A 25,230-nucleotide genomic window follows, 5' to 3' on the forward strand; every position below is an offset into this window, starting at 1 on the left:
TCACTTACACGTCATGATTTCTTTGCGATTTTGAGGGGAGATAGCATAAATGCTGTCATTGGTAGAATATATTTCTGCCCCTCATGGAAAACATCAGAGGTCAACATTTCTGACCATACAGCACAGATATTGATTGACATTGATTTTCTGGCTGTAAATACATAAAAGCTAAGCATAGCTAACTTGTAATGCTAAGCAGCTAGTGTAGCAATGCTAATAATTTCAGTGCACGTGTTTGGATTTTGCTTTCAAAGAGCGAGCCTTAGCCTTGATCGCCTGCATGCAGATTTAAACTTAAGTTACAAGTTGGGTTGCCTCAAGATTTGGCCTTTTTACCTGCTTTTTTGTAGATGTTCTGAAATATCTGGAAATAAACACTATGTTTTGAAAAAACATTTGTAAGTTTTCTTCTCTCTGCTCCTTTCCAATGTATGTTGATTGATTGGAATAAATAAATAAATAAATTGAACAGCTGCATTTATTTCACAACTTTCCTCTGTGCTCTCCTCACTGATTTGAAATGGACTTAGTTAAAAACATTATGTCCCATATTTCATGTCCTTTAAATCTGGTCATACTCCACCCACACAGTCTGAATAATGTGAGTTATTAAGTCTAAAACTCTTCATAATCCTCTTCTATATGTTGCACTGCCATGTTTCTACAGCAGCCCAGAATGGACAAACCAAATACTGACTCTTGAGAGCACCTTTCACTGTCGGGGAGGGTGAGACGAGGCGTTTTATGTTGGCTGCAATCTGCAACCTCACTGCTAGATGGCACTAAACCTGACACATGGACCTTTAATGTTACTGAGACATACTAAATATTTGAAAGCGAGTTTTCAGGGACTTTAAACTATGAAATGTGGAAACATGAAATCATCATGAAACACAGCCGTTTCATTCTGTATTAAAACATGTCAGTCTCTCAGCACTCTGTTTGAAGTTGATGTAATCATCTCCAAAGCTGATGATGCTTCTCAGTGCGCTCAGGATCAGTGAGTCATCATCACTGTCGATGTCAATTTCTTCATGGTAGTTCTTCACGGGGAAGATGCAGTTCATAGGAATTCCCACATCTGCACTGAATTTCTCCAACTGTGTTTTAAAAAAAATCACAACGTCTGTGTTTAGATTACAGCTCAGAGCTCAGGATGTACCAAGGACTGCAGCATCATGATTGCCCTTGAGGATTTTTTTTTTTAATTTAATCTTTATCTAATCAGTGTGTTTTTCAAGATATCTTTTCCAGAAAGACCTGAGAAGCAATTAAAGCAGCAGATAGAAACAACACAATAAACAAGGAATAAGAAAAAACAAAACAAAAAAACACTAGTTTGAGGGCAGGTTCTAGTTCATTCCATTTTGAAGTGACATAGTATGTGAAGACAAGCCTGTTTAAGGCCGGTCGTGCTGAGGTAAGCGTATCGTCTCACTTCCTGTTTCTGGTTGCTGCCTTACGAGTAGTGTGCGTTTGTCGCTCTTGTTCCTCTGAGTGTAATTTGCTCTGTGTTTTGTTACAGCGGCCTTTTATCCGCACTCTAGAGTAACATTAGTTCTGCTCAAGCACCCATAAGTCTGTTTATTTAGCGACCGTCAATTTTATTTGTCTACGCGCTTGTCTGCTCTGCTAGCTATACCAACTTAGCCTAGCAGCTAGCGATGGCTTCTCTCTGTCCCTCTCCAGCTCTCTCCTGCTTGGTGTGTCACATGTTTAGCTACTCCTCTGCCTCCTTTAGTGATACTGGTACGTGTAATAAATGTAGTTTATTTGGTGAGTTGGAGGCGAGGCTTAGTGAATTGGAAGCTCGGCTCCGCACCATGGAAACAAAACCATTAGCTATAGTTAGCCAGGCCCCCGTAGTCGGTGCGGACCGACCAAGTGCAGCTCTGGCTAGCCGTCCCTCGACAGCTCCAGAGCAGCCGGGAAACCAGGGAGGCTGGGTGACTATTCGAAGGAAGCATAGTCCCAAGCTGAAGCCCACGGGTCACTACCAACCGCTTCGTGTTTCTAACAGGTTCTCCCCACTCGGCGACACACCCGCTGAGAAACCAACTCTGATTATTGGCAGCTCCATTTTGAGAAATGTGAAGTTAGCGACACCAGCGACCATAGTCAAATGCCTGCCGGGGGCCAGAGCGGGCGACGTCGAATCAAATTTGAAACTGCTGGCTAAGGATAAGCGTAAATACCGTAAGATTGTTATTCACGTCGGCGGTAATGACACCCGGTTACGCCAATCGGAGGTCACTAAAATTAATGTGGAATCGGTGTGTACATATGCTAAAACGATGTCGGACTCCGTAGTTTTCTCTGGACCCCTGCCAAATCTGACCAGTGATGATATGTTTAGCCGCATGTCATCGTTCAATCGCTGGCTGTCGAGGTGGTGTCCAGCAAACGGTGTGGGCTTCATTGATAATTGGCAGACTTTCTGGGGAAGACCTGGTCTGATTAGGAGAGATGGCATCCATCCCACTTTGGAGGGAGCAGCTCTCATCTCTAGAAATCTGACCGATTTTATTTATGAACCTAACCCCTGACAACTCAGAGTTGAGACCAGGAGGCAGAGCTGCAGTCCTACACGCTTCTCTGCGCCTCCATTAGAGCAGTTACCCACCCAACACTCCATAGAGACTGTGTCTGCCCCCCGACCACGTAAACTAAGTAAACCAAAAGTACAGAGAAGAGGAGTTAAACATAAGAATCTAATTAAAATTAGAACAACCTCTGCAATAGTACAACAAGATAGGAGAATTAAATGTGGACTCCTTAACATCAGATCTTTGTCCTCTAAAGCTGTTCTAGTAAATGAGTTAATATCAGACCATAATGTTGATTTATTTTGTCTGACTAAAACCTGGCTGTGTCCTGAAGAGTATGTGAGCCTAAATGAAGCTACTCCTCCGAGCCATATTAATACTCACATTCCTCGAGGCAGCGGCAGAGGAGGTGGAGTTGCAGCCATTTTTGACTCAAGCCTTTTGATCAACCCTAAACCTAAACTCGACTATAACTCATTTGAAAGCCTTGTTCTCACTCTTTCTCATGAGAAATGGAAAACAGTGCAGCCACTTTTATTTGTTGTAGTATACCGCTCTCCTGGTCCTTACTCCGAATTTATAGCTGAGTTCTCGGAGTTTCTATCAAGCTTAGTTCTTGAAGCAGATAAAGTAATTATTGTAGGTGACTTTAATGTACATGTCGACGTTGATAATGACAGCCTTAGCACTGCGTTTATCTCAGTATTAGACTCAGTTGGCTTCCGCCAGAATGTACATGAACCGACTCACTGTTTTAACCACACCCTCGACCTTGTTCTGACATATGGCATTGAAATCGAAGACTTAATAGTCTCCTCACAGAATCCTCTTTTATCAGACCATCATTTAATAACTTTCGAATTCATATTACCAGACTACCAGCCAGTAGGCAAAAATTCTTATACCAGACTCCTGTCTGATAGTGCTGTAGCTAAATTTAAGGATATGATCCCATCAGTATTTAATTCAATGCCATGTCTCAATACAACAGAGAAGTCTTATGCTAACGTTAGTCCCTCCCAGATTGACTTCCTGGTTGATAGTGCTACAGGATCGTTGCGTATGACACTTGACTCTGTTGCTCCCCTAAAAAAGAAGAAAATTAAACATAGGAGGTTAGCTCCATGGTATACTCCTCAAACCCGCAAATTAAAGCAAACTTCACGGAAAATAGAAAGGAAATGGCGTTCTACCAAATTGGAAGAATTTCGGTCCGCCTGGCAAGACAGTCTTAAAATATACAGGAAAGCCCTCCGCAGTGCCAGGGCAGCCTATTACTCTGCACTAATAGAGGAAAATAAGAACAATCCCAGGTTTCTCTTCAGCACTGTAGCCAGGCTGACAGAGAGCCATAATTCTTGTGAACCATGTATTCCTTTAGCTCTGAACAGTAATGACTTCATGAGCTTCTTTAATGATAAAATTCTAACTATTAGAGACAGAATTCATCGACTCCTGCCGTTAACAGGTACTGTTTTGTCTTCAAACGCAGAAATCGTAGAAACTGTTACTCAGTCTGTCGCAGTTTTAGACTGTTTTACTCCTGTTGACCTTCACCAACTAATTTCAATAATTTCATCATCAAAATCATCTACCTGTATTTTAGATCCTATCCCGACTAAGCTGTTTAAAGAAGTATTACCTCTAATTGACTCTTCAGTTTTAGACATGATCAATCTCTCTTTATCAACAGGCTACGTACCACAGTCCTTTAAAGTAGCTGTGATAAAACCGCTACTGAAAAAGCCTACTCTTGATCCAGGGGTTTTAGCCAACTATAGACCGATATCCAACCTTCCCTTTCTCTCAAAAACTCTTGAGAAAGCAGTTGCCAATCAGCTGTGCGACTTTCTAAACAATAATAGTTTATTTGAGGATTTCCAGTCAGGATTTAGAGTGCATCATAGCACAGAGACAGCACTGGTTAAAGTTACAAATGACCTTCTAATTGCATCTGATAAAGGATTTGTCTCTGTACTAGTCTTACTGGATCTTAGTGCTGCATTTGACACCATTGACCATGGCATCCTATTGCAGACACTGGAACATTTCATTGGCATTAAGGGAACTGCGCTAAGCTGGTTTAAATCCTACTTGTCAGATCGCTCTCAGTTTGTACGCGTTAATGACGACTCCTCTGTGCTCACTAAAGTCAGCTATGGAGTTCCGCAGGGTTCTGTGCTTGGACCAATTCTATTCACCTTATATATGCTTCCTTTAGGTAAGATTATCAGGAAGCACTCAATAAATTTTCATTGCTATGCAGATGATACCCAGCTATATTTATCAATGAAACCGGAAGAAACCAGTCAGTTAACTAGACTACAAGCATGTCTTCATGACATAAAGACCTGGATGACCTGCAATTTTCTGATGCTAAACTCGGACAAAACTGAAGTTATAGTAGTAGGCCCTAAACATCTTAGAAGGTCACTTTCTGATGACATAGCAGTTATGGATGGCATTGCGCTGGCCTCCAGCACCACTGTAAAGAATCTGGGAGTTATCTTTGACCAAGACATGTCCTTTCACTCCCATGTAAAACAAATTTCAAGGACTGCCTTTTTTCACCTACGTAATATCGCAAAAATCAGGCATATTTTGTCTCAAAATGATGCAGAAAAACTAGTCCATGCATTCGTAACTTCCAGGCTGGATTATTGCAATTCTTTACTATCAGGCTGCCCAAATTCGCTGCTGAATATTCTCCAGCTGCTCCAGAACGCTGCAGCACGTGTTCTGACAAAAACCAGGAAGCGAGATCATATTTCTCCAATACTCGCCACTTTGCACTGGCTCCCTGTAAAGTCTAGAATAGAGTTTAAAATTCTCCTCCTTACTTACAAAGCCATAAGTGGCCAGGCACCTTCTTATCTTAAAGAGCTCATAGTACCTTATTGCCCTACTCGAACACTGCGTTCCCAGAATGCAGGTCTACTTATGGTTCCTAAAGTCTCAAAAAGCAGAACAGGAGTCAGAGCATTTAGCTATCAAGCTCCTCTCCTGTGGAACCATCTTCCAGTCTTTGTCCGGGAGGCAGACACTGTCTCTACATTTAAGAGTAGGCTTAAAACTTTCCTTTTTGATAAAGCTTATAGTTAGGGCTGGCTCAGGCTTGTCCTGGACCAGCCCCTAGTTATGCTGCTATAGAATTAGACTGTCGGGGGACCTCCAAAGATACACCGAGCTCCTCTGTCCTTCTGTCCCTCTCCATCTGCATGCTTTCATGTCCTACCACGGCGTGTTACTAACTTAGCTCCTTCCCCGGAGTCTCTGTGCTTTGTCGTCTTGCAGGTTCCACAGTGGCTGAATCAGGATTGTGGATTACAGCTGGATTACAGCTTGGCCCTGCCTGACATCCACTGCAACTGCTACTACTGTTATTACATCCACTGTCACTGTTACTGTGACTGCATGTCTGTGTCACTCTCCCTCTCTTGCTCTTCCTCTCTCACCCAACCGGTCGAGGCAGATGGCCGCCCACCCAGAGTCTGGTTCTGCTCGAGGTTTCTGCCTGTTAAAAGGAAGTTTCTCCTCGCCACTGTTGCCAAGTGCTTGCTCATGAGGGAATTGTTGGTTCTCTGTAGATAAAAGAGCTTGGTCTGTACCAGCTCTATATGGAAAGTGTCCTGAGACAACTTCTGTTGTGATTTGGCGCTATACAAATAAAATTGAATTGAATTGAATTGAATTGAATTGAATTGAATTGAATTGAATTGAATTGAATTGAAATGAATTGAATTGAACTTAATAACCAGTGACTCAACTGGATACACTTGATATTCTTTTACACTTGGTTCACATTTAAATTCTTTGACTCCCTGTATGATCACATTTCTTTGCTAATTAAAAAAACAGCAGCTTACAATAATCATCATTACAACTTGATATATGGTAAAAACTCATGTTCATACATCATCATTTCAGGACTAGATGTTAAAAGTCTTCTTTTCTCACAGTGCTTTATATATGATAGAGAATGGGGATCTCAACTTTACAGATTTTATGTTTGGGAAAAACCTTTCACTGGCATCAGATCAGGACTCGGAATTGGCCAGTTCCCTGAGTTTGGACATCAGAATACTAATATTGATAATTCATATTATTTCTCATCAAGCATACCTTCTGCTTCAGGATCTTGACCTTGTAGACGTTCTTTACATCTGCTTTGATTTCAGGACTGACCCGATCAGGTTTGGTGAAAATGACCACTTGAGGAATCCCTGTCAGAACAACATGTTAAAAACTAGTGAGTCCTGTAACTGACATAACTGCAAATGGATCACAGCTGTTTCTCTGTGACTATAAAGACTACAAACAGCTACAGGAAGTAAGTGTTTGATCACTGCAGGACAGAAAAAAACAGAGATTTCTGCTCTCACCCAGGTCACTGGCTTCTGCCCTGATGTCCCGAATCTTCTGCAGAACTTCTTTGTTCATGATAGATAGGTTGTTCGCATCAATGACACAAACCAGAACATGCACTTTGTCGTTGTCAGTCGGAGATTTGTTGTAGAATCGATCATCCTCTGACAGCTTAGACTCAGGATTGAACTGGAAAAGACATTTAAATGCTTTTAAATGACACTTACAAAATGTATAAATAAATACAGAATTCAAAGTATCACATGACCTAAATTTGTACAAAAAAGATCTGCAAAGTTTGCAGCAACTGTACCCTGTAACCATCCATCACGTGTCCCTTCAAAGCCAGTTTGATGTCTTCCACATGGACACCTCCGCGTTGTTCCAGGCCCATGATGTCATTGAAGACAAAAGGATAAAAGGTGCTTGACCTTCCTTTTTGGATCTTGTAGGTTGTGTACTATAAAGCACATTTGACCAAAAAAAAAAAAAAAAAGCAGTTACTTTGATCATTATGGAGCAGACATGGACACAGATGATACCCAGAGAGCATTATGGGAAACCATATAAGACTCTTTCTTTGTTTTGGAGTCATGAATTTTGTTTATTACTCTTCATTCTGTGAGTCTGCTTTCTTGACAGTTAATGATCAGCAGATGAATTTAATACTGAGTGACAACTAATTTTTGAAATCACTAAAAAATGACTAAAATCACACATTTACTATCAAATCATCCTGTCATTGGTCTGCTACAATGTTCTTCCTGACTGCTGGCCACTGGTGGTCATATAAACAATGACTGTCCTCAACAGAAACCAGTCATTTGTTCTGACATTGTTTGATTGGCTGCAAAGCAGACAGTCACATAAAGTTCATCCACCCCTGCTAAGACTTCAGGTGGAGGGTGGGGTGGATGGATGAACATGTGAAGTATGCAACTTGATAATGAATACTGGATTATATAACGTCTCCTATCAACAGTCAAAGCTGGTTTCTCTTTCTTTTTATCTGAGAAGTAGAACCAGTTTTAGTTCCTTGAATGTAACCAGACTTTAACCACAGGTGCTGCAGAATAATGTTTAGTTTCCCACATCACCTAATTTGGTGTGTGTGTGTGTGTGTGTGTGTGTGTGTGTGTGTGTGTGTGTGTGTGTGTGTGTGTGTGTGTGTGTGTGTGTGTGTGTGTGTGTGTGTGTGTGTGAACCTGGAAGTTCATCTTAAGAAACAAGAAGTGTGCAGCTGTCAACTGTTGGCCTTCAACAGTTTATCTGCAGATTTTTATCAACATTCCTGGTTAACAGCTATGTTGGTGGATTGTTCTGCTGTTATCTTACGATACAAAGATGTTTCCACAGTTTTCTTTCCCTTTGTCTAAACATTGTTTTGTAACAGTGATTTTATGATGCTCTTTTCATGGAACCCTGAGTTTTGTTGTTATATTTTAATGTCCTTCAACTGCAAAGGCAGAAACCTACTGGAGAAACTTCTCACTCCTCAGTTGAAGACTATATAATGTTAAATGAAATACAAACGCAAGTTTCATAAAGGTTTGCAAAGCTCTTCTATGATGAATTTAGGATGTTTTCTTAATTCATTCAAAAGTTCTTCATACCTTTCTGGTAAAAGAGACATCAAAGATGTTATCCACCAAAGCCTGTGTGTACATTCTGCCATATAAGACACTTTGGACGGAGTTGATGAAGCTGGACTTTCCTGTTCCAACAGGTCCATGAAGAAGAATCCTGAGCTGCTGGTTTTCATTCTGAGGTTTGTAGTCTTTTACATACTGCAAAGCGCTCTGATTGTCTCTGCTCAGGGAGGGAAACATACATCACATTAGACTTCAGCAACACCAATAACAAATAGAAATGACTCAGGATGTTACTGTAAGACATGGAGCCCAGTAACCACAAACAGTTCCATCACATTACTTTTGAATGCATTATTTGTGGTCTAAAAGTTGAGGTTTGAGTTTTTGTTTGATGCCCAGAATTCACACGAAAACTAGGAGATTATTCAGGATGTCAAACTGAAGGTGCAGACACTCACCCCCAGTTTATTTTCCTCCACGGTTTGCTGAGAACTGTTGAAAGCAGCACATGTTCAGAGAGGACAAAGGATTATGGAAACCTAGTTATCATGCAGCAATTTGTATTTTTCCATAAATAAGAGCCATGATTTCTTTAAATAATCTTACGTGGAGGGGGTGGCTCAGATTTGGACTGATTTCCTCCCATGGCTGAAAAATAAAACAGTTACAGAAAAACTCACATTTGAATGAATTTCTTGATTTTCACTTTGAAGCAAAATGACTGGACGCTTTGTTGTAAAGATGTTAATGATAACATTACAGTGTCGGTTTGCAGTGACTGAAACTGAAAAGTTTTGTACTTATTAATGTAACAAATTGACTTCATATCCTCCAACAGCAAAAGAGCATTATTTCATTCAGAGCTTCTATCAAACCCAAAAACACGATTTTTGGTGGAATTGATTTATAAAAACAAAAAAACAAAAAACAAAACCCTCATCATTAAAAAAAACTAAATAACAGTGTTAAACTAGCCAAACTGAAAATAAAATTTAATTTACAAATTCACTGATTCAGTGTATGAAACAGAGTTTGGGAGAGTTTTATTGCTGTAACAAACTTAGCTGAACACATCAAGATGATCACGAATCAGAAAAACTACAATTAACCACAGAAAAAAACAAAAATCAGACTTTAAATAAATCAAGTGAAACTAAATCATACTGTAAGATAGGGTTTTTGGATGTTTTTGACTATTGCCATACATGTTACTTAATAAAACTATCAGAGGGCTGTGGGTGAAGCAAGAGCACGGGGACAACTCCTTCGATGTAACTCGATCCACTTTAATGTCCGAAAGAGCAAAGACAACTGAACACTGACAACAAAAGTGGCATCTGACTTTTTTCATATTACTCTGCCAATCTTAATCAAAACTCACATTACTTCCATGTAAAGTGCACCAAATTATGTTGTTCCAGATGAAACTTAAACAGCGGAATACAATATTCATAAATGTAGTTACAATTAATTAAATTTATGTGGACTCAAAATAATGAACAATGTAAAATAAGGCAATCTGTTGAATATGTCCTCACAAAAATAAATCTCATCTTACAATATTGAACAGACACAAAACCTTAAATTTATAAAGCTTCTTAAATTATGTCATGTGGCATCAGTTCATGAACACTATTATAAAATCTTGTCCTTCACATGAATAAAAATGAGTGTACGATGATAAACTTTATGACTTTCATTACACATACTGAACTCCTGCAATCAGTAGCCATCTTCATGAGCCATGCAGTGAAAGCACATTAGACAGATATAGAAAAACAGCAAGCAGCCATGTAAATATGCCATAAAGAAATGAACTAAAAGCACATTGAGGATAATGAAAACTTACGCTTACTGTCTCTGAGTCTCTATGACAATGTGACGATAAAGGCAAGACTTGTCGATTTTTACTTTCACATTCTCTTTGAAAACTTTTCCTCTTTGTCTTCTTTATTTGATTGAAAGTGATTTTTATCACCACTAGACTTCTGACTTCTTGTTCCAGTTCAGACTGAGGTCACAGCCACAGTTGGGAAGTGAACATAATTTGTCTTGTTAGTTGCAGGTTTGGCTCTCATAACTCACAGTTCACAACTGGTTAACAGGCCTATCTAAGAGATAAAGTACTGACACGTAAATATACCATAAAGAAATGAACTAAAAGCACAATGAGGATGATGAAAACTTATGCTTACTGTCTTCACGACGGCACACAAAATGTCCGCTCTGAGTCTCTTTGTGCAATGTGACGATAGGGGCGAGACTTCTCAATTTTTACTTTCACATTCAACAGGATGTTTCATCTTCCTGAACATCTTTCTGTTTGAACTCTCTGAAAACTTCACCAACAGTCTGACAGCGCAGCACATTTTCTCAAAGCAGAGCTTTTCTCTTTTCCTCTTTGTCTTCTTTATTTGATGGAAACTGATTTTTATCACCACTAGACTTCTGACTTCTTGTTCCAGTTCAGACTGAGGTCACAGCCACAGTGGGGAAGGAAACATAATTTGTCTTGTTAGTTGCAGGTTTGGCTCCCATAACTCACAGTTCACAACTGGTTAACGAGCCTATCAGAGAGATAAAGTACTAATATTACGGTCATGGTAAATAAATATTAACAAATAAATATAACAGCTATCAGCATGTGAACAGGTTAGCGTGCAGGTATAGGCCTGTGTTTTCAAATATTTTGAAGGCTACTCTTAAAGTATGGCTTACAGTGTTTTCAACAGAGACGACCATGACATGAAATATGAATCATAATTGCACCATGTATTGATACAGATTAAATCAATTATAAGGCCTGTTACGGCTGCCACCGTTTTTGGGGGTATTTGTGTCTTTTTGTGTGTGTTTGTGTGTGTGTTCTCGTGCCCCCTGTGTATGGGAATAGAAACAGGACTCCTCCTCCAGAAGAGGACACACACCGAACACACCTATTCACCTGCCGGCTTCAAGGGACGTCACAGCCTGGCAGTCTGCGGCTGGCATCTCTGGTGACCAGTTTTCGGCACAGGAGAGATCTACTTAGTGTGTGACAGATTTGTCAAAAGTGTGTTTTTGTTATATTGTTGGCAACCAGGGGGCTGATTGACTGATTTTTCCATACACTTAGTTTTGATTTGTTAACTTTTGCTTTTTCCCCCTTGTATTTTGGTTCTCGTTTTGTTTTCATTTGACTTTGTGTTTTAGAATTGTTGGGTCTCTGTAGATTAAAGAGTGTGTTCCTGACAGGTTCTGTTGTGATTTGGCACATATAAATGAAACCAAATTCGACTGAAATGAATTGAATTTGCTTTTTGGGTGAAGCCCTCAGGCCGACACACAATATGTACTGAATGTTTTCCTTTGTATGATTTTTTTTTAATTTTGAAAATAAAAAACAAAAATTGAAAATGTTGGGGACAAACTTTGGGTTTGAAGAGAGCAATGACGAAACCAGCGACTGTGCCTTTCTATGCTTTTTTTCTTTATCTTTTTATTTGTCTGCCTTCCATGAAGGCTCTAAAGGAGAACTGTTTTTTGAATTTTAAAGGTTTTTATTTTCCATTTTAAGTATTTTCAGTGACTGCAAACAAGACTGAGACTGAAGTGACTTCGGCCACCAGCAGACCCCAAAACAAGTGTAAATATGTCAACTACTGTTGGGTTTCTGTGTTCATTTTTAGTCATAATTTAAGTTGCACTGTGTGATTACAATTTTAGTGTTAGTGTAACATTTTTTTTTAAATGTTACTTTTTTTATATATCCTTTGATAGCTCCTCTGTATTTTATTAACTTAAGGTACAAGTATGTTCGATGTGAATATTTATAATATTATTTAGGCAGAGATATGCACTTGTGTCTAGGAGCAGCTCGGACATCCTCATTGGGAAAAACTGAACCAATCTGATGTTTGCTTTTAGGAAACGGTGTGAGTCCACAATGGCCGACACACCGGCACTCTGACCGCCTGCTGACTGCTGTCAATCAAACAGACAGGGACACTGACAGGTGAGATGAAAAACAGCGTTTCTGAGATTTCCCCAAAGACCTTTATTCTTCCTTTTAATATTTAAAATGTATTATTTTTATGAACAAAGGGTCAGTAGGACTTTAATACTATGCAGGGCAGGTAGGATGTGTGTGTTGGTGTATTTATCTGCAGAGATCCTGTCCTCTGTCCATAATTCCTTCTGACTTTGCTCTGTTCTGGACTTTTCTGGGCTGAAACCTCTGGGCAGTGGGCGTGTAGCCCCGAGCAGGTGAGGTCAGGTCGTTAGAAAAAGGTAGTGACCAGGTGCTGGATCATAAGCAGCACCTACACTTACACACCACTGTCATAAATATGGACAGTTGTGTGGTTACATTACTTATTATCCAAAACTAGCAAGTGCACTGACAGCCAAACAAGTACAAAAACACAATACTTGACGAGGTGGCTGATATTACTTGGTCCAACAACAGCAGGGCCAGTTTGGCTTCTGTCTTATAGCCTCTTATTTCGTGAAGCTCTCACCAATGACTAAAACCTACGTCTGGATGCACTCTTGCCTTTTTCTCTCCTTAGCATCCTCTGTCAACGTCCTCTTTGGTCTCCTCACCCCTGCCATGTCCGTAGAGGCTGCTAAGGTTGAGGTTCCATTGCCTGCTACCTCACTGCTCAATGCAAACATTCACCATTCATCACCACCCGTTGGTTCCCTCCACCCTGGGCCTTGAAAACCTCCTCCTCCCTGTAGTCCAAAGCTCCTGCGCTAGCAATGTGAACTCCAACACTCCCTTGGTGCTCCGAGCTCTGAGTCTGATCTCGGCAGAGTCAGGTAGACGTATGGTTTGCTAACTGAGCTAACTGAGCTAATGGTAGCTCCAGTGAGCAGAAGTTAGCGGTTAATGTAGTAACGAGTCCATCTCACTGTCGATCAGAAACTTCGGTAAATCACCAAGATTTGAGGCAGAGCAGCTGCATGACATCAGAGGAAAGAACAGAAAACATTTTTCCATAAAATATGATCCAGTTTCACCAAATTCAATCAGTAGTTAGTTTTGCGTGATGTAGAGCCGTAGAGTGTTACGCACTTCTTGTGGGAGATCATACTCGCTAACCCCAGTTACATACCGCAAGAACAGGTGTTCAGGGCGCAGCGTGGGAATGAAACAGGTACCTTTCTCCCTATTTTAAGCCAGTGCACATTCAAAATAAGTTTGAAGATGTCATTTTGAGGTGGAGTAGTTGCATAATATTGCTTTAAAGTACAGTACCAACATTAGTCAGTGCCAAAAACTGACAACAAAAATTCAATTTTGTTTTTTATTCATGACAGTTTTGACCAAAAAACAATGATGTGTTTCTGGTAAACAACAACAACAAAAAAAAAATAATTCAAATACAATTTCAGTTGGATTATTATTTTTGTTGTTGATCATTTCAAATAAGATCATCTCTAGACTAAAATAAGGCCTAAAAAAGGACTGGGTGAACTAGTTCCTACATTAAGTGACTACAGCTTGGTGGTCAGACTCAGATATCTGGTTGAAAGTGAAATGCAGTGAACATCCCTGCATTATATAAATAAAAACACAAAAGCACATATAAAATCAGCACTTAGTTTATTTGTGTATCATTTGAAGTTTTTGTATACATCACTTACACGTCATGATTTCTTTGCGATTTTGAGGGGAGATAGCATAAATGCTGTCATTGGTAGAATATATTTCTGCCCCTCATGGAAAACATCAGAGGTCAACATTTCTGACCATACAGCACAGATATTGATTGACATTGATTTTCTGGCTGTAAATACATAAAAGCTAAGCATAGCTAACTTGTAATGCTAAGCAGCTAGTGTAGCAATGCTAATAATTTCAGTGCACGTGTTTGGATTTTGCTTTCAAAGAGCGAGCCTTAGTCTTGATCGCCTGCATGCAGATTTAAACTTAAGTTACAAGTTGGGTTGCCTCAAGATTTGGCCTTTTTACCTGCTTTTTTGTAGATGTTCTGAAATATCTGGAAATAAACACTATGTTTTGAAAAAATATTTGTAAGTTTTCTTCTCTCTGCTCCTTTCCAATGTATGTTGATTGATTGGAATAAATAAATAAATAAATAAATAAATAAATAAATAAATAAATAAATCGAACAGCTGCATTTATTTCACAACTTTCCTCTGTGCTCTCCTCACTGATTTGAAATGGACTTAGTTAAAAACATTATGTCCCATATTTCATGTGCTTTAAATCTGGTCATACTCCACCCACACAGTCTGAAAGATGTGAGTTTTGACTGTCAAACTCTTCATAATCCTCTTCTACATGTTGCACTGCCATGTTTCTACAGCAGCCCAGAATGGACAAACCAAATACTGACTCTTGAGAGCAGCTTTCACTGTCGGGGAGGGTGAGACGAGGCGTTTTATGTTGGCTGCAATCTGCAACCTCACTGCTAGGTGGCACTAAACCCAACACATGGACCTTTAATGTTACTGAGACATACTAAATTTTGAAAGTGAATTTTCAGGGACTTTAAACTATGAAATGTGGAGACATGAAATCATCATGAAACACAGCCGTTTCATTCTGTATTAAAACATGTCAGTCTCTCAGCACTCTATCTGAAGTTGATGTAATCATCTCCAAAGCTGATGATGCTTCTCAGTGCGCTCAGGATCAGTGAGTCAACATCACTGTCGATGTCAATTTCTTCATGGTAGTTCTTCACGGGGAAGATGCAGTTCATAGGAATTCCCACATCTGCACTGAATTTCTCCAACTGTGTTTTAAAAAAAATCACAACGTCTGTGTTTAGATTACAGCTCAGAGCTCAGGATGTACCAAGGACTGCAGCATCATGATTGCCCTTGAGGATTTTTTTTTTTAATTTAATCTTTATCTAATCAGTGTGTTTTTCAAGATATCTTTTCCAGAAAGACCTGAGAAGCAATTAAAGCAGCAGATAGAAACAACACAATAAACAAGGAATAAGAAAAAACAAAACAAAAAAACACTAGTTTGAGGGCAGGTTCTAGTTCATTCCATTTTGAAGTGACATAGTATGTGAAACCAGCTCTGCCAACAATCGTCTGGAATAGGAAAGGCTGAAAGTGTTCATCATCATCGTCATTTGAACAATTATCATGTGTTGTACTTCTCTTCAGGCGTGTTTTCATTGACTTGAATAAAAAAACTTATGCGGAACTAGTTGAGAATTTGACAAACGTGTCAAATAATAAAAGATATTTTTCCACTTGGCTGAGGTGGAAAAATTGATGTATCTTTAAATGTAAAATGCAACAAAGTGCAATGGAAAAAGACTGAGTAAATAAATAATGTTTAGTGGCTAATATTCCCCAAGGATCTGTTAATTTTCAGTGGGCTAGACTAGTCTTTTCGAACATGCAGGATATTTAGCACACAACAATCTATATTTTACGACCAACAGAAAACTATAAAAACGGAAAAAATCTTTTTAATAATATTACTATTACAAATAATTTATACTCTTTCTCCGAACCCCTCCTCTGCATTGCACACCTTTTGCACACCAAAGTGCCAAATTGGTATTTGTGCAATTTCATATGTGTATTTCCTTTACTTGGTAAAGTTCCTGTCGAGCCTTGGCCTTTGGTTCGGCTTGGCACGGATCTACTTGTTATGGCCGACGTGACTGCTCTATAAGAAAGTTACTCAGTGGAAAAATACATGACCTGTTACTTAGACTTTTTAGACTGTTTTACTCCTGTCGACCTTCACCAACTAATTTCAATAATTTCATCATCAAAATCATCAACCTGTATTTTAGATCCTATCCCGACTAAGCTGTTTAAAGTATTTAAAGTATTACCTCTAATTGACTCTTCAGTATTAGACATGATCAATCTCTCTTTATCAACAGGCTACGTACCACAGTCCTTTAAAGCAGCTGTGATAAAACCGCTTCTTAAAAAGCCTACTCTTGATCCAGGGGTTTTAGCCAACTATAGGCCGATATCCAACCTTCCCTTTCTCTCAAAAACTCTTGAGAAAGCAGTTGCCAATCAGCTGTGTGACTTTCCAAACAATAATAGTTTATTTGAGGATTTCCAGTCAGGATTTAGAGTGCATCATAGCACAGAGACAGCACTGGTTAAAGTTACAAATGACCTTCTAATTGCATCTGATAAAGGATTTGTCTCTGTACTAGTCTTATTGGATCTTAGTGCTGCATTTGACACCATTGACCATGGCATCCTATTGCAGACACTGGAACACTTCATTGGCATTAAGGGAACTGCGCTAAGCTGGTTTAAATCCTACTTGTCAGATCGCTCTCAGTTTGTACGCGTTAATGACGACTCCTCTGTGCTCACTAAAGTCAGCTATGGAGTTCCACAGGGTTCTGTGCTTGGACCAATTCTATTCACCTTATATATGCTTCCTTTAGGTAAGATTATCAGGAAGCACTCAATAAATTTTCATTGCTATGCAGATGATACCCAGCTATATTTATCAATGAAACCGGAAGAAACCAGTCAGTTAACTAGACTACAAGCATGTCTTCATGACATAAAGACCTGGATGACCTGTAATTTTCTGATGCTAAACTCGGACAAAACTGAAGTTATAGTAGTAGGCCCTAAACATTTTAGAAAGTCACTTTCTGATGACATAGCAGCTATGGATGGCATTGCGCTGGCCTCCAGCACCACTGTAAAGAATCTGGGAGTTATCTTTGACCAAGACATGTCCTTTCACTCCCATGTAAAACAAATTTCAAGGACTGCCTTTTTTCACCTACGTAATATCACAAAAATCAGGCATATTTTGTCTCAAAATGATGCAGAAAAACTAGTCCATGCATTCGTTACTTCCAGACTGGATTATTACAATTCCTTACTATCAGGCTGCCCAAATTCGTTGCTGAATATTCTCCAGTTGCTCCAGAACGCTGCAGCACGTGTTCTGACCAAAACCAGGAAAAGAGATCATATTTCTCCAATACTCGCCACTTTGCACTGGCTCCCTGTAAAGTTTAGAATAGAGTTTAAAATTCTCCTCCTTACTTACAAAGCCATAAATGGCCAGGCACCTTCTTATCTTAAAGAGCTCATAGTACCTTATTGCCCTACTCGAACACTGCGTTCCCAGAATGCAGGTCTACTTATGGTTCCTAAAGTCTCAAAAAGCAGAACAGGAGTCAGAGCATTTAGCTATCAAGCTCCTCTCCTGTGGAACCATCTTCCAGTCTTTGTCCGGGAGGCAGACACTGTCTCTACATTTAAGAGTAGGCTTAAACCTTTCCTTTTTGATAAAGCTTATAGTTAGGGCTGGCTCAGGCTTGTCCTGGACCAGCCCCTAGTTATGCTGCTATAGGATTAGACTGTCGGGGGACCTCCAAAGATACACCGAGCTCCTCTGTCCTTCTGTCCCTCTCCATCTGCATGCTTTCATGTCCTACCACGGCGTGTTACTAACTTAGCTCCTTCCCCGGAGTCTCTGTGCTTTGTCGTCTTGCAGGTTCCACAGTGGCTGAATCAGGATTGTGGATTACAGCTGGATTACAGCTTGGCCCTGCCTGACATCCACTGCAACTGCTACTACTGTTATTACATCCACTGTCACTGTTACTGTGACTGCATGTCTGTGTCACTCTCCCTCTCTTGCTCTTCCTCTCTCACCCAACCGGTCGAGGCAGATGGCCGCCCACCCAGAGTCTGGTTCTGCTCGAGGTTTCTGCCTGTTAAAAGGAAGTTTCTCCTCGCCACTGTTGCCAAGTGCTTGCTCATGAGGGAATTGTTGGTTCTCTGTAGATAAAAGAGCTTGGTCTGTACCAGCTCTATATGGAAAGTGTCCTGAGACAACTTCTGTTGTGATTTGGCGCTATACAAATAAAATTGAATTGAATTGAATTGAATTGAATTGAATTGAATTGAATTGAATTGAATTGAATTGAAATGAATTGAATTGAACTTAATAACCAGTGACTCAACTGGATACACTTGATATTCTTTTACACTTGGTTCACATTTAAATTCTTTGACTCCCTGTATGATCACATTTCTTTGCTAATTAAAAAAACAGCAGCTTACAATAATCATCATTACAACTTGATATATGGTAAAAACTCATGTTCATACATCATCATTTCAGGACTAGATGTTAAAAGTCTTCTTTTCTCACAGTGCTTTATATATGATAGAGAATGGGGATCTCAACTTTACAGATTTTATGTTTGGGAAAAACCTTTCACTGGCATCAGATCAGGACTCGGAATTGGCCAGTTCCCTGAGTTTGGACATCAGAATACTAATATTGATAATTCATATTATTTCTCATCAAGCATACCTTCTGCTTCAGGATCTTGACCTTGTAGACGTTCTTTACATCTGCTTTGATTTCAGGACTGAGCTCATCAGGTTTGGTGACAATGACCACTTGAGGAATCCCTGTCAGAACAACATGTTAAAAACTAGTGAGTCCTGTAACTGACATAACTGCAAATGGATCACAGCTGTTTCTCTGTGACTATAAACAGCTACAGGAAGTAAGTGTTTGATCACTGCAGGACAGAAAAAACAGAGATTTCTGCTCTCACCCAGGTCACTGGCTTCTTTCCTGATGTCCCAAATCTTCTGCAGAACTTCTTTGTTCATGATAGATAGTTTGTTTGCATCGATGACACAAACCAGAACATGCACTTTGTCGTTGTCAGTCGGAGATTTGTTGTAGAATCGATCATCCTCTGACAACTTAGACTCAGGATTGAACTGGAAAAGACATTTAAATACTTTTAAATGACACTTACAAAATGTATAAATAAATACAGAATTCAAAGTATCACATGACCTAAATTTGTACAAAAAAGATCTGCAAAGTTTGCAGCAACTGTACCCTGTAACCATCCATCACGTGTCCCTTCAAAGCCAGTTTGATGTCTTCCACATGGACACCTCCGCGTTGTTCCAGGCCCATGATGTCATTGAAGACAAAAGGATAAAAGGTGCTTGACCTTCCTTTTTGGATCTTGTAGGTTGTGTACTATAAAGCACATTTGACCAAAAAAAAAAAAAAAAAAAGCAGTTACTTTGATCATTATGGAGCAGACATGGACACAGATGATACCCAGAGAGCATTATGGGAAACCATAAAAGACTCTTTCTTTGTTTTGGAGTCATGAATTTTGTTTATTACTCTTCATTCTGTGAGTCTGCTTTCTTGACAGTTAATGATCAGCAGATGAATTTAATACTGAGTGACAACTAATTTTTGAAATCACTAAAAAATGACTAAAATCACACATTTACTATCAAATCATCCTGTCATTGGTCTGCTACAATGTTCTTCCTGACTGCTGGCCACTGGTGGTCATATAAACAATGACTGTCCTCAACAGAAACCAGTCATTTGTTCTGACATTGTTTGATTGGCTGCAAAGCAGACAGTCGCATAAAGTTCATCCACCCCTGCTGAGACTCAGGTGGAGGGTGGGGTGGATGGATGATGATGTGAAGTATGCAACTTGATAATGAATACTGGATTATATAACGTCTCCTATCAACAGTCAAAGCTGGTTTCTCCTTCTTTTTATCTGAGAAGTAGAACCAGTTTTAAAACTGTTAACAGCTATGTTGGTGGATTGTTCTGCTGTTATCTTACAATATGATGCAAAGATGTTTTAATGTCCTTCAACTGCAAAGGCAGAAACCTACTGGAGAAACTTCTCACTCCTCAGTTGAAGACTATATAATGTTAAATGTAATACAAATGCGAGTTTCATAAAGGTTTGCAAAGCTTTTCTATGACATGATGAATTTAGGATGTTTTCTTAACACATTCAAAAGTTCTTCATACCTTTTTGGTAAAAGAGTCATGAGAGGTGTTATCCACCAAAGCCTGTGTGTACATTCTGCCATGTAAGACACTTTGGACAGAGTTGATGAAGCTGGACTTTCCTGTTCCAACAGGTCCATGAAGAAGAATCCTGAGCTGCTGGTTTCCATTTCGAGGTTTGTAGTCTTTCACATACTGCAAAGCGCTCTGATTGTCTCTGCTCAGGGAGGGAAACACGCATTACGTTGGACTTCAACAACGGCGACAACAAATAGAAATGACTCAGGGGGCTCTATTTTCAATTCCGCTGCCTGTGCGGCGCAGACTGCGCACCCTGCGCAGTGATATTTTCGTGCAGCGCAGGCAGGCGCACAGGGCACTGGGTATTTTGGTAAACCGAGGCGTACAGAGGTGCGCCAGGATGGGCGTTGTGGCGCAGTAGGGGGAGGTGTCAGCATAATCAGCCGGCGGATTTGAATTTTTGTTCCATTTCGGTCCATGCCGGCGGCGTAAAAGTGCGCTGAAAGCTCGCCACCCCAGACCCAGTCAACTCTGTGCGGCAGCGGCGCACCGCTGGGCAAGTGGATTTCCGTAAACCGGCAGAGTCGTGCGCTCACGTCACCAATACCTCACAGGCAGGTTTCCACAGTGTCTGGCATTTCACTGCGATCAATAATTAGCAACAGCCACGATTCAGTGCAACTATCTGAGTCAGCACATGCAGTCAGACCTAAATTTATATATTTTGATCAGTATCTCATCTGACCACATCGCAAGCGTGTTCGGCACGCATGATGGTCACTCACCCTGACCGAATGTACACAGGTGAAACAGGGATGTCTGGTGATCTGTGACTCAAATTGCCTGGTGACAAACGTACATGGACGAAATTTTGATTTTAGAGGTGGGGGACACCAGTATTTTTAATAAAACTCAAACTCTTTCAGTTTACTGTGTTTTCTAGCAGTTCTTCTAGTTTTCTATTGTTACTTTTAAGTTTACTGCTCCCTTTTTTGGTTTGACTGGTTGTAAAGCATGTAGCAAAATATTATCACCCAATTCTGTGTGTCACATTGTTAGTCAACTTCACTCTAATTCAGTAATACCAATTTTACACTTATTTTTGGAATGTATGGTAAACAGACCTCATTTTAATAGCACCACCCAGTGGTGGGCAGGTCAAACTGACTATCTGAATATCACAGGTGGGGAGAAATTGAATAAAATGTCCATCATTCAGTAGTGACCATCAATTTGATTTGAAATGAGTGTTAACAATTATATCCTCTTTAAATCCTCTTTTTGACAAATGAAAAGTGAACAAGGGTCAATTTGCCCAAAGACCACAGAAAGGTCAACATAATCAACTCATCCAAAGCTTCACACACACACACACACACACACACACACACACACACACACACACACACACACACACACACACACACACACACACACACAGAGGCACGCCGCACGCACACACGCGATTCACAACATAGATAGCACATGGACACGCACACGGACATAAATCAAACGTTAGTGTAAATGAAATCTCTAATATTACAATCCGTCTTGGTGACGTGACCCAGGCAGAACAAAGGTCCAACATGATGTTCAACAACTTAGCCTACAGGCAGCGGCAGATCAGCGGGAAGCTCGAGTCGGGAACTGCTGTCTCCTGGGCAACCAGCAGACCGGTGTACAAATCCTGGCGGTTTGCAACCTGATTGAGTGACGGGAGGGGGGGCGGCCAATCACACAGAAACGGCAGAGCCAATCGAGGACCGTGTGAGTGGCCTAAATGGTCTAAACAGGCTTCAGCTTTAGCGGCCGTTTTCCGCTTGGTCTTAGTGCCTGACGCGTCTCTACCTAATATAGCGTAACATTGTTTTTGGACGGTAAAAAACTGCAGGGGACAAAAACGGCGTTTTGAAAAAGTGCGTGGGACATGTTCCCCCCCCCCCCCCCCCCCCCCCCAAAAATTACATCCGTGGCTTGGTGATGTTTTCAGAGAGTTCAAACAGAAACATGCTGTGAAACAGAAAACATCATGTTGAATGTGAAAGTGAAAGTCTACAAGTCTTACCCTTGTGGTCATGATGATGAGTCATTATCTCTTTGTGACTCAGTGCGAACGTATTTGCCACTTTCCCCGGGTCGACACATGACTCGTTCATCCGGGTGAATTCTAACGTCCCTACAGTCTTTCAGGGGGACACCCCTCTGGATGGGGGGCTGATAGGTGATAACGGCTATCCACTGAAAATGTGGCAACAGCCACGATTCAATGCAACTGTCTGAGTCAGCACATACAGTCAGACCTATATTTTGATCAGTATCTCATCTGACGACATTGCAAGCGCGTTTGGCACGCGTAATGGTCACTCACCCTGACCGAATGTACACAGGTGAAACAGGGATGCGAACTAAGCAATTAACGTCGCTGTGCCAACCAGAAACAGCCGTGAAATCCCACAGAGCATATATACTGCATCTATCTCAGAGCACTCCAGAGACAGACACATAGAAAAAACGTAAGTGATGATCGTTGTCCACTATTGCCCACGTCATTTCATTCCAAATACAAATGTAATCATAGTAATGCTTAACGTAATCTACAAAGATGGAGTACATCATTGCTCTGAGGAGGAGGAGGAGGAGGCCGAGGACGTTATGAGTGACGTCAGTCTCCTCCTGGGAGAAGTCTGGGCGTCGGCCACTTTCCTGCGCGGGCTCAGTCATCCTCGAAACTTGGCATGCGCCTTGCCGGCGGAGTATTTAAAGGTGAGGCGAGAAGCTGGTGTGATTGGTGAAGATTTGACTCGGCTGTGCCAAACCCACTCCACGCCTTCTCCCCTCCCTCCTTCCGAGTTGCGGGAGCGGTCCGAAGTTTTCCGAAGATTCTCCCGTGAGATTGCGCGGACGGAAGTCTTCTAAAGATTCTCCTGTGCCAGGATATTTAAACAGTAAACAATTTCCAAGCCACTTTAGCCTAAATCCCCATTTGGAATATTCAATTTGCCTAGTTTTTTTGCACTGTCCTTTCAATGGTCTCTGTTTTTTACAATATGAGATAATGATTAGCCAGCTAGCGTTAGCGATTTCCAAGCCACATAATATCGGGGTATATAAACCATTTCCAATCCAACAATAATCTTACCATTGAATTTATCATTGGTAATTTTAATGATCACTTAATCAATTAATTGTTATTTTAAAACAGACATTTTGCATATACCAAACAATCTCCACAGCAAATGTTGCATATTCTGATAGGATTACATATAACTACCAAATAGTTAAAGATGTAAAGGCTGACATATTAAAGACATGTACTTGAACATGTAGAGCACACTTATAGTGATAGTAATAATGGCAATAGACAGCTCTCACACTCATAGATAAGATAAAAATCTGCTATCAAATCTACTATAATCAAATTGCTTAAATATAATAGTATATTGTTCAATAACAAATGATTAATTGATCATCGATTAATTGTTGTGATCTCTCTCTCTAGATAGATAGATAGATATAGACATTTATTAGAATTACAGGGACGCTTTATATATGTATGTCTATATCTGTCTATCTATCTGGATAGATACATATCTAGATAGATAGATAGATAGATAGATAGATAGATAGATAGATAGATAGATAGATAAGGACATACATACATAGTGTAAATAACGTCAAAATTATCATCAAATTCGCCAAAATCTGACCTGTGTTGAAAACATAATCTTAAAATTTTGTGACTGTATTTCAAATGTTTTAAAATATGAAAATGTACAAAATGTTTACATTGTCTACTTTAGAAGACAAAAAATCCAGCATATTCCCAGGGTCCTAAATAATTTAAAAAATAATTTTAAATAATAGATGACGACATTGCTGCTGTCTCTCTTCCTTCTTTCCTTTCACCTTTACTGCCAAATAAATCAAATGAATGGTCATAAATCTTTTTATCTGAACACAGTTGTTGAAACGGGATATAGTCGGAAGACTCCGGACCGCGCAAGGTATGCTGGGATACACGCCGCTTGAGGCAGTTTAGTCGCTCCCTCCGAGTTGCGCCGCTGGGTGGGACTGAGGTGAGAAGGGGGAGGAGATGCGCCAGCAGCTGTAATGAAACTCATTACCGATTCTTCGTTATGGAGTTCCTCTTCGGGAGTGTCTGTAGGGCGTGAGACATCGGCGAACAACTAAACAGCTCTACATATGCAACAAAAGGAGGCACCACCACCATGCGGCGCTATTCAGTATTACAATAATAATGCTGCAGACTGACTGTTACACAGCGTAGTGCACGAAAATACCAAAGTCTGCGCCGCCACGCCCCACCGGTGAAGCGGACGTGACTTTGCGCCGCGCTGCGTCACGCCAGCGGCGGAATCAACAACAGAGCCCCGACTGTTTGTCCTGTGACAGAGTGTCAAAGGTCAGACTGAAGGTGCAGACACTCACCCCCACTTTATTTTCCTCCACGGCTCGCTGAAAACTGATGGAAGCAGCACATGTTCAGAGAGGACAAAGGGTTATGAAAACCTAGTCATCATGCAGCAATTTGTATTTTTCCATAAATTAGAGACATGTTTTCTTTAAATAATCTTACATGGAGATGGAGGGGGTGGCGCAGGTGTGGACTGATTTCCTCCCATGGCTGAAAAATAAAACAGTTACAGTAAAACTCACATTTGCATGAATTTCTTTATTTTCACTTTGAAGCCAAATGACTGGACGCTTTGTTATAAAGGTGTTAATGAATAATATTTCAAGATAACATTATAGTGTCAGTTTGCAGTGACTGAAAAAGAAAAGTTTGTACTTATTACTACAACAAAATGACTTCATATCCTCCAACAGCAAAAGAGCATTTATTTCATTCAAAGCTTCTATCAAACCCAAAAACACGATTGTTGGTGGAATTGAGTTATAA

General features: G+C 40.2%; 1 protein-coding gene across 1 annotated transcript; it reads right to left on the reverse strand.

Annotated features, from left to right (window-relative positions):
• Window positions 1-902: 902 nt before the first annotated feature.
• Window positions 903-24,789, reverse strand: LOC139348150 (interferon-induced protein 44-like). Its single transcript, XM_070988100.1, has 6 exons — window positions 24,759-24,789; window positions 8,525-8,720; window positions 7,225-7,371; window positions 6,929-7,100; window positions 6,669-6,769; window positions 903-1,100 (listed from the first exon to the last, which is right to left on the reverse strand). The coding sequence occupies exons 2-6, from the start codon at window positions 8,576-8,578 to the stop codon at window positions 903-905; spliced, it is 672 nt and encodes a 223-aa protein (XP_070844201.1). The 5' UTR covers window positions 8,579-8,720; window positions 24,759-24,789.
• Window positions 24,790-25,230: the final 441 nt, after the last annotated feature.

This window comes from Chaetodon trifascialis, chromosome 19, assembly GCF_039877785.1.
Source record: "Chaetodon trifascialis isolate fChaTrf1 chromosome 19, fChaTrf1.hap1, whole genome shotgun sequence".
Classification (NCBI taxonomy): Eukaryota; Metazoa; Chordata; class Actinopteri; order Chaetodontiformes; family Chaetodontidae; genus Chaetodon; species Chaetodon trifascialis.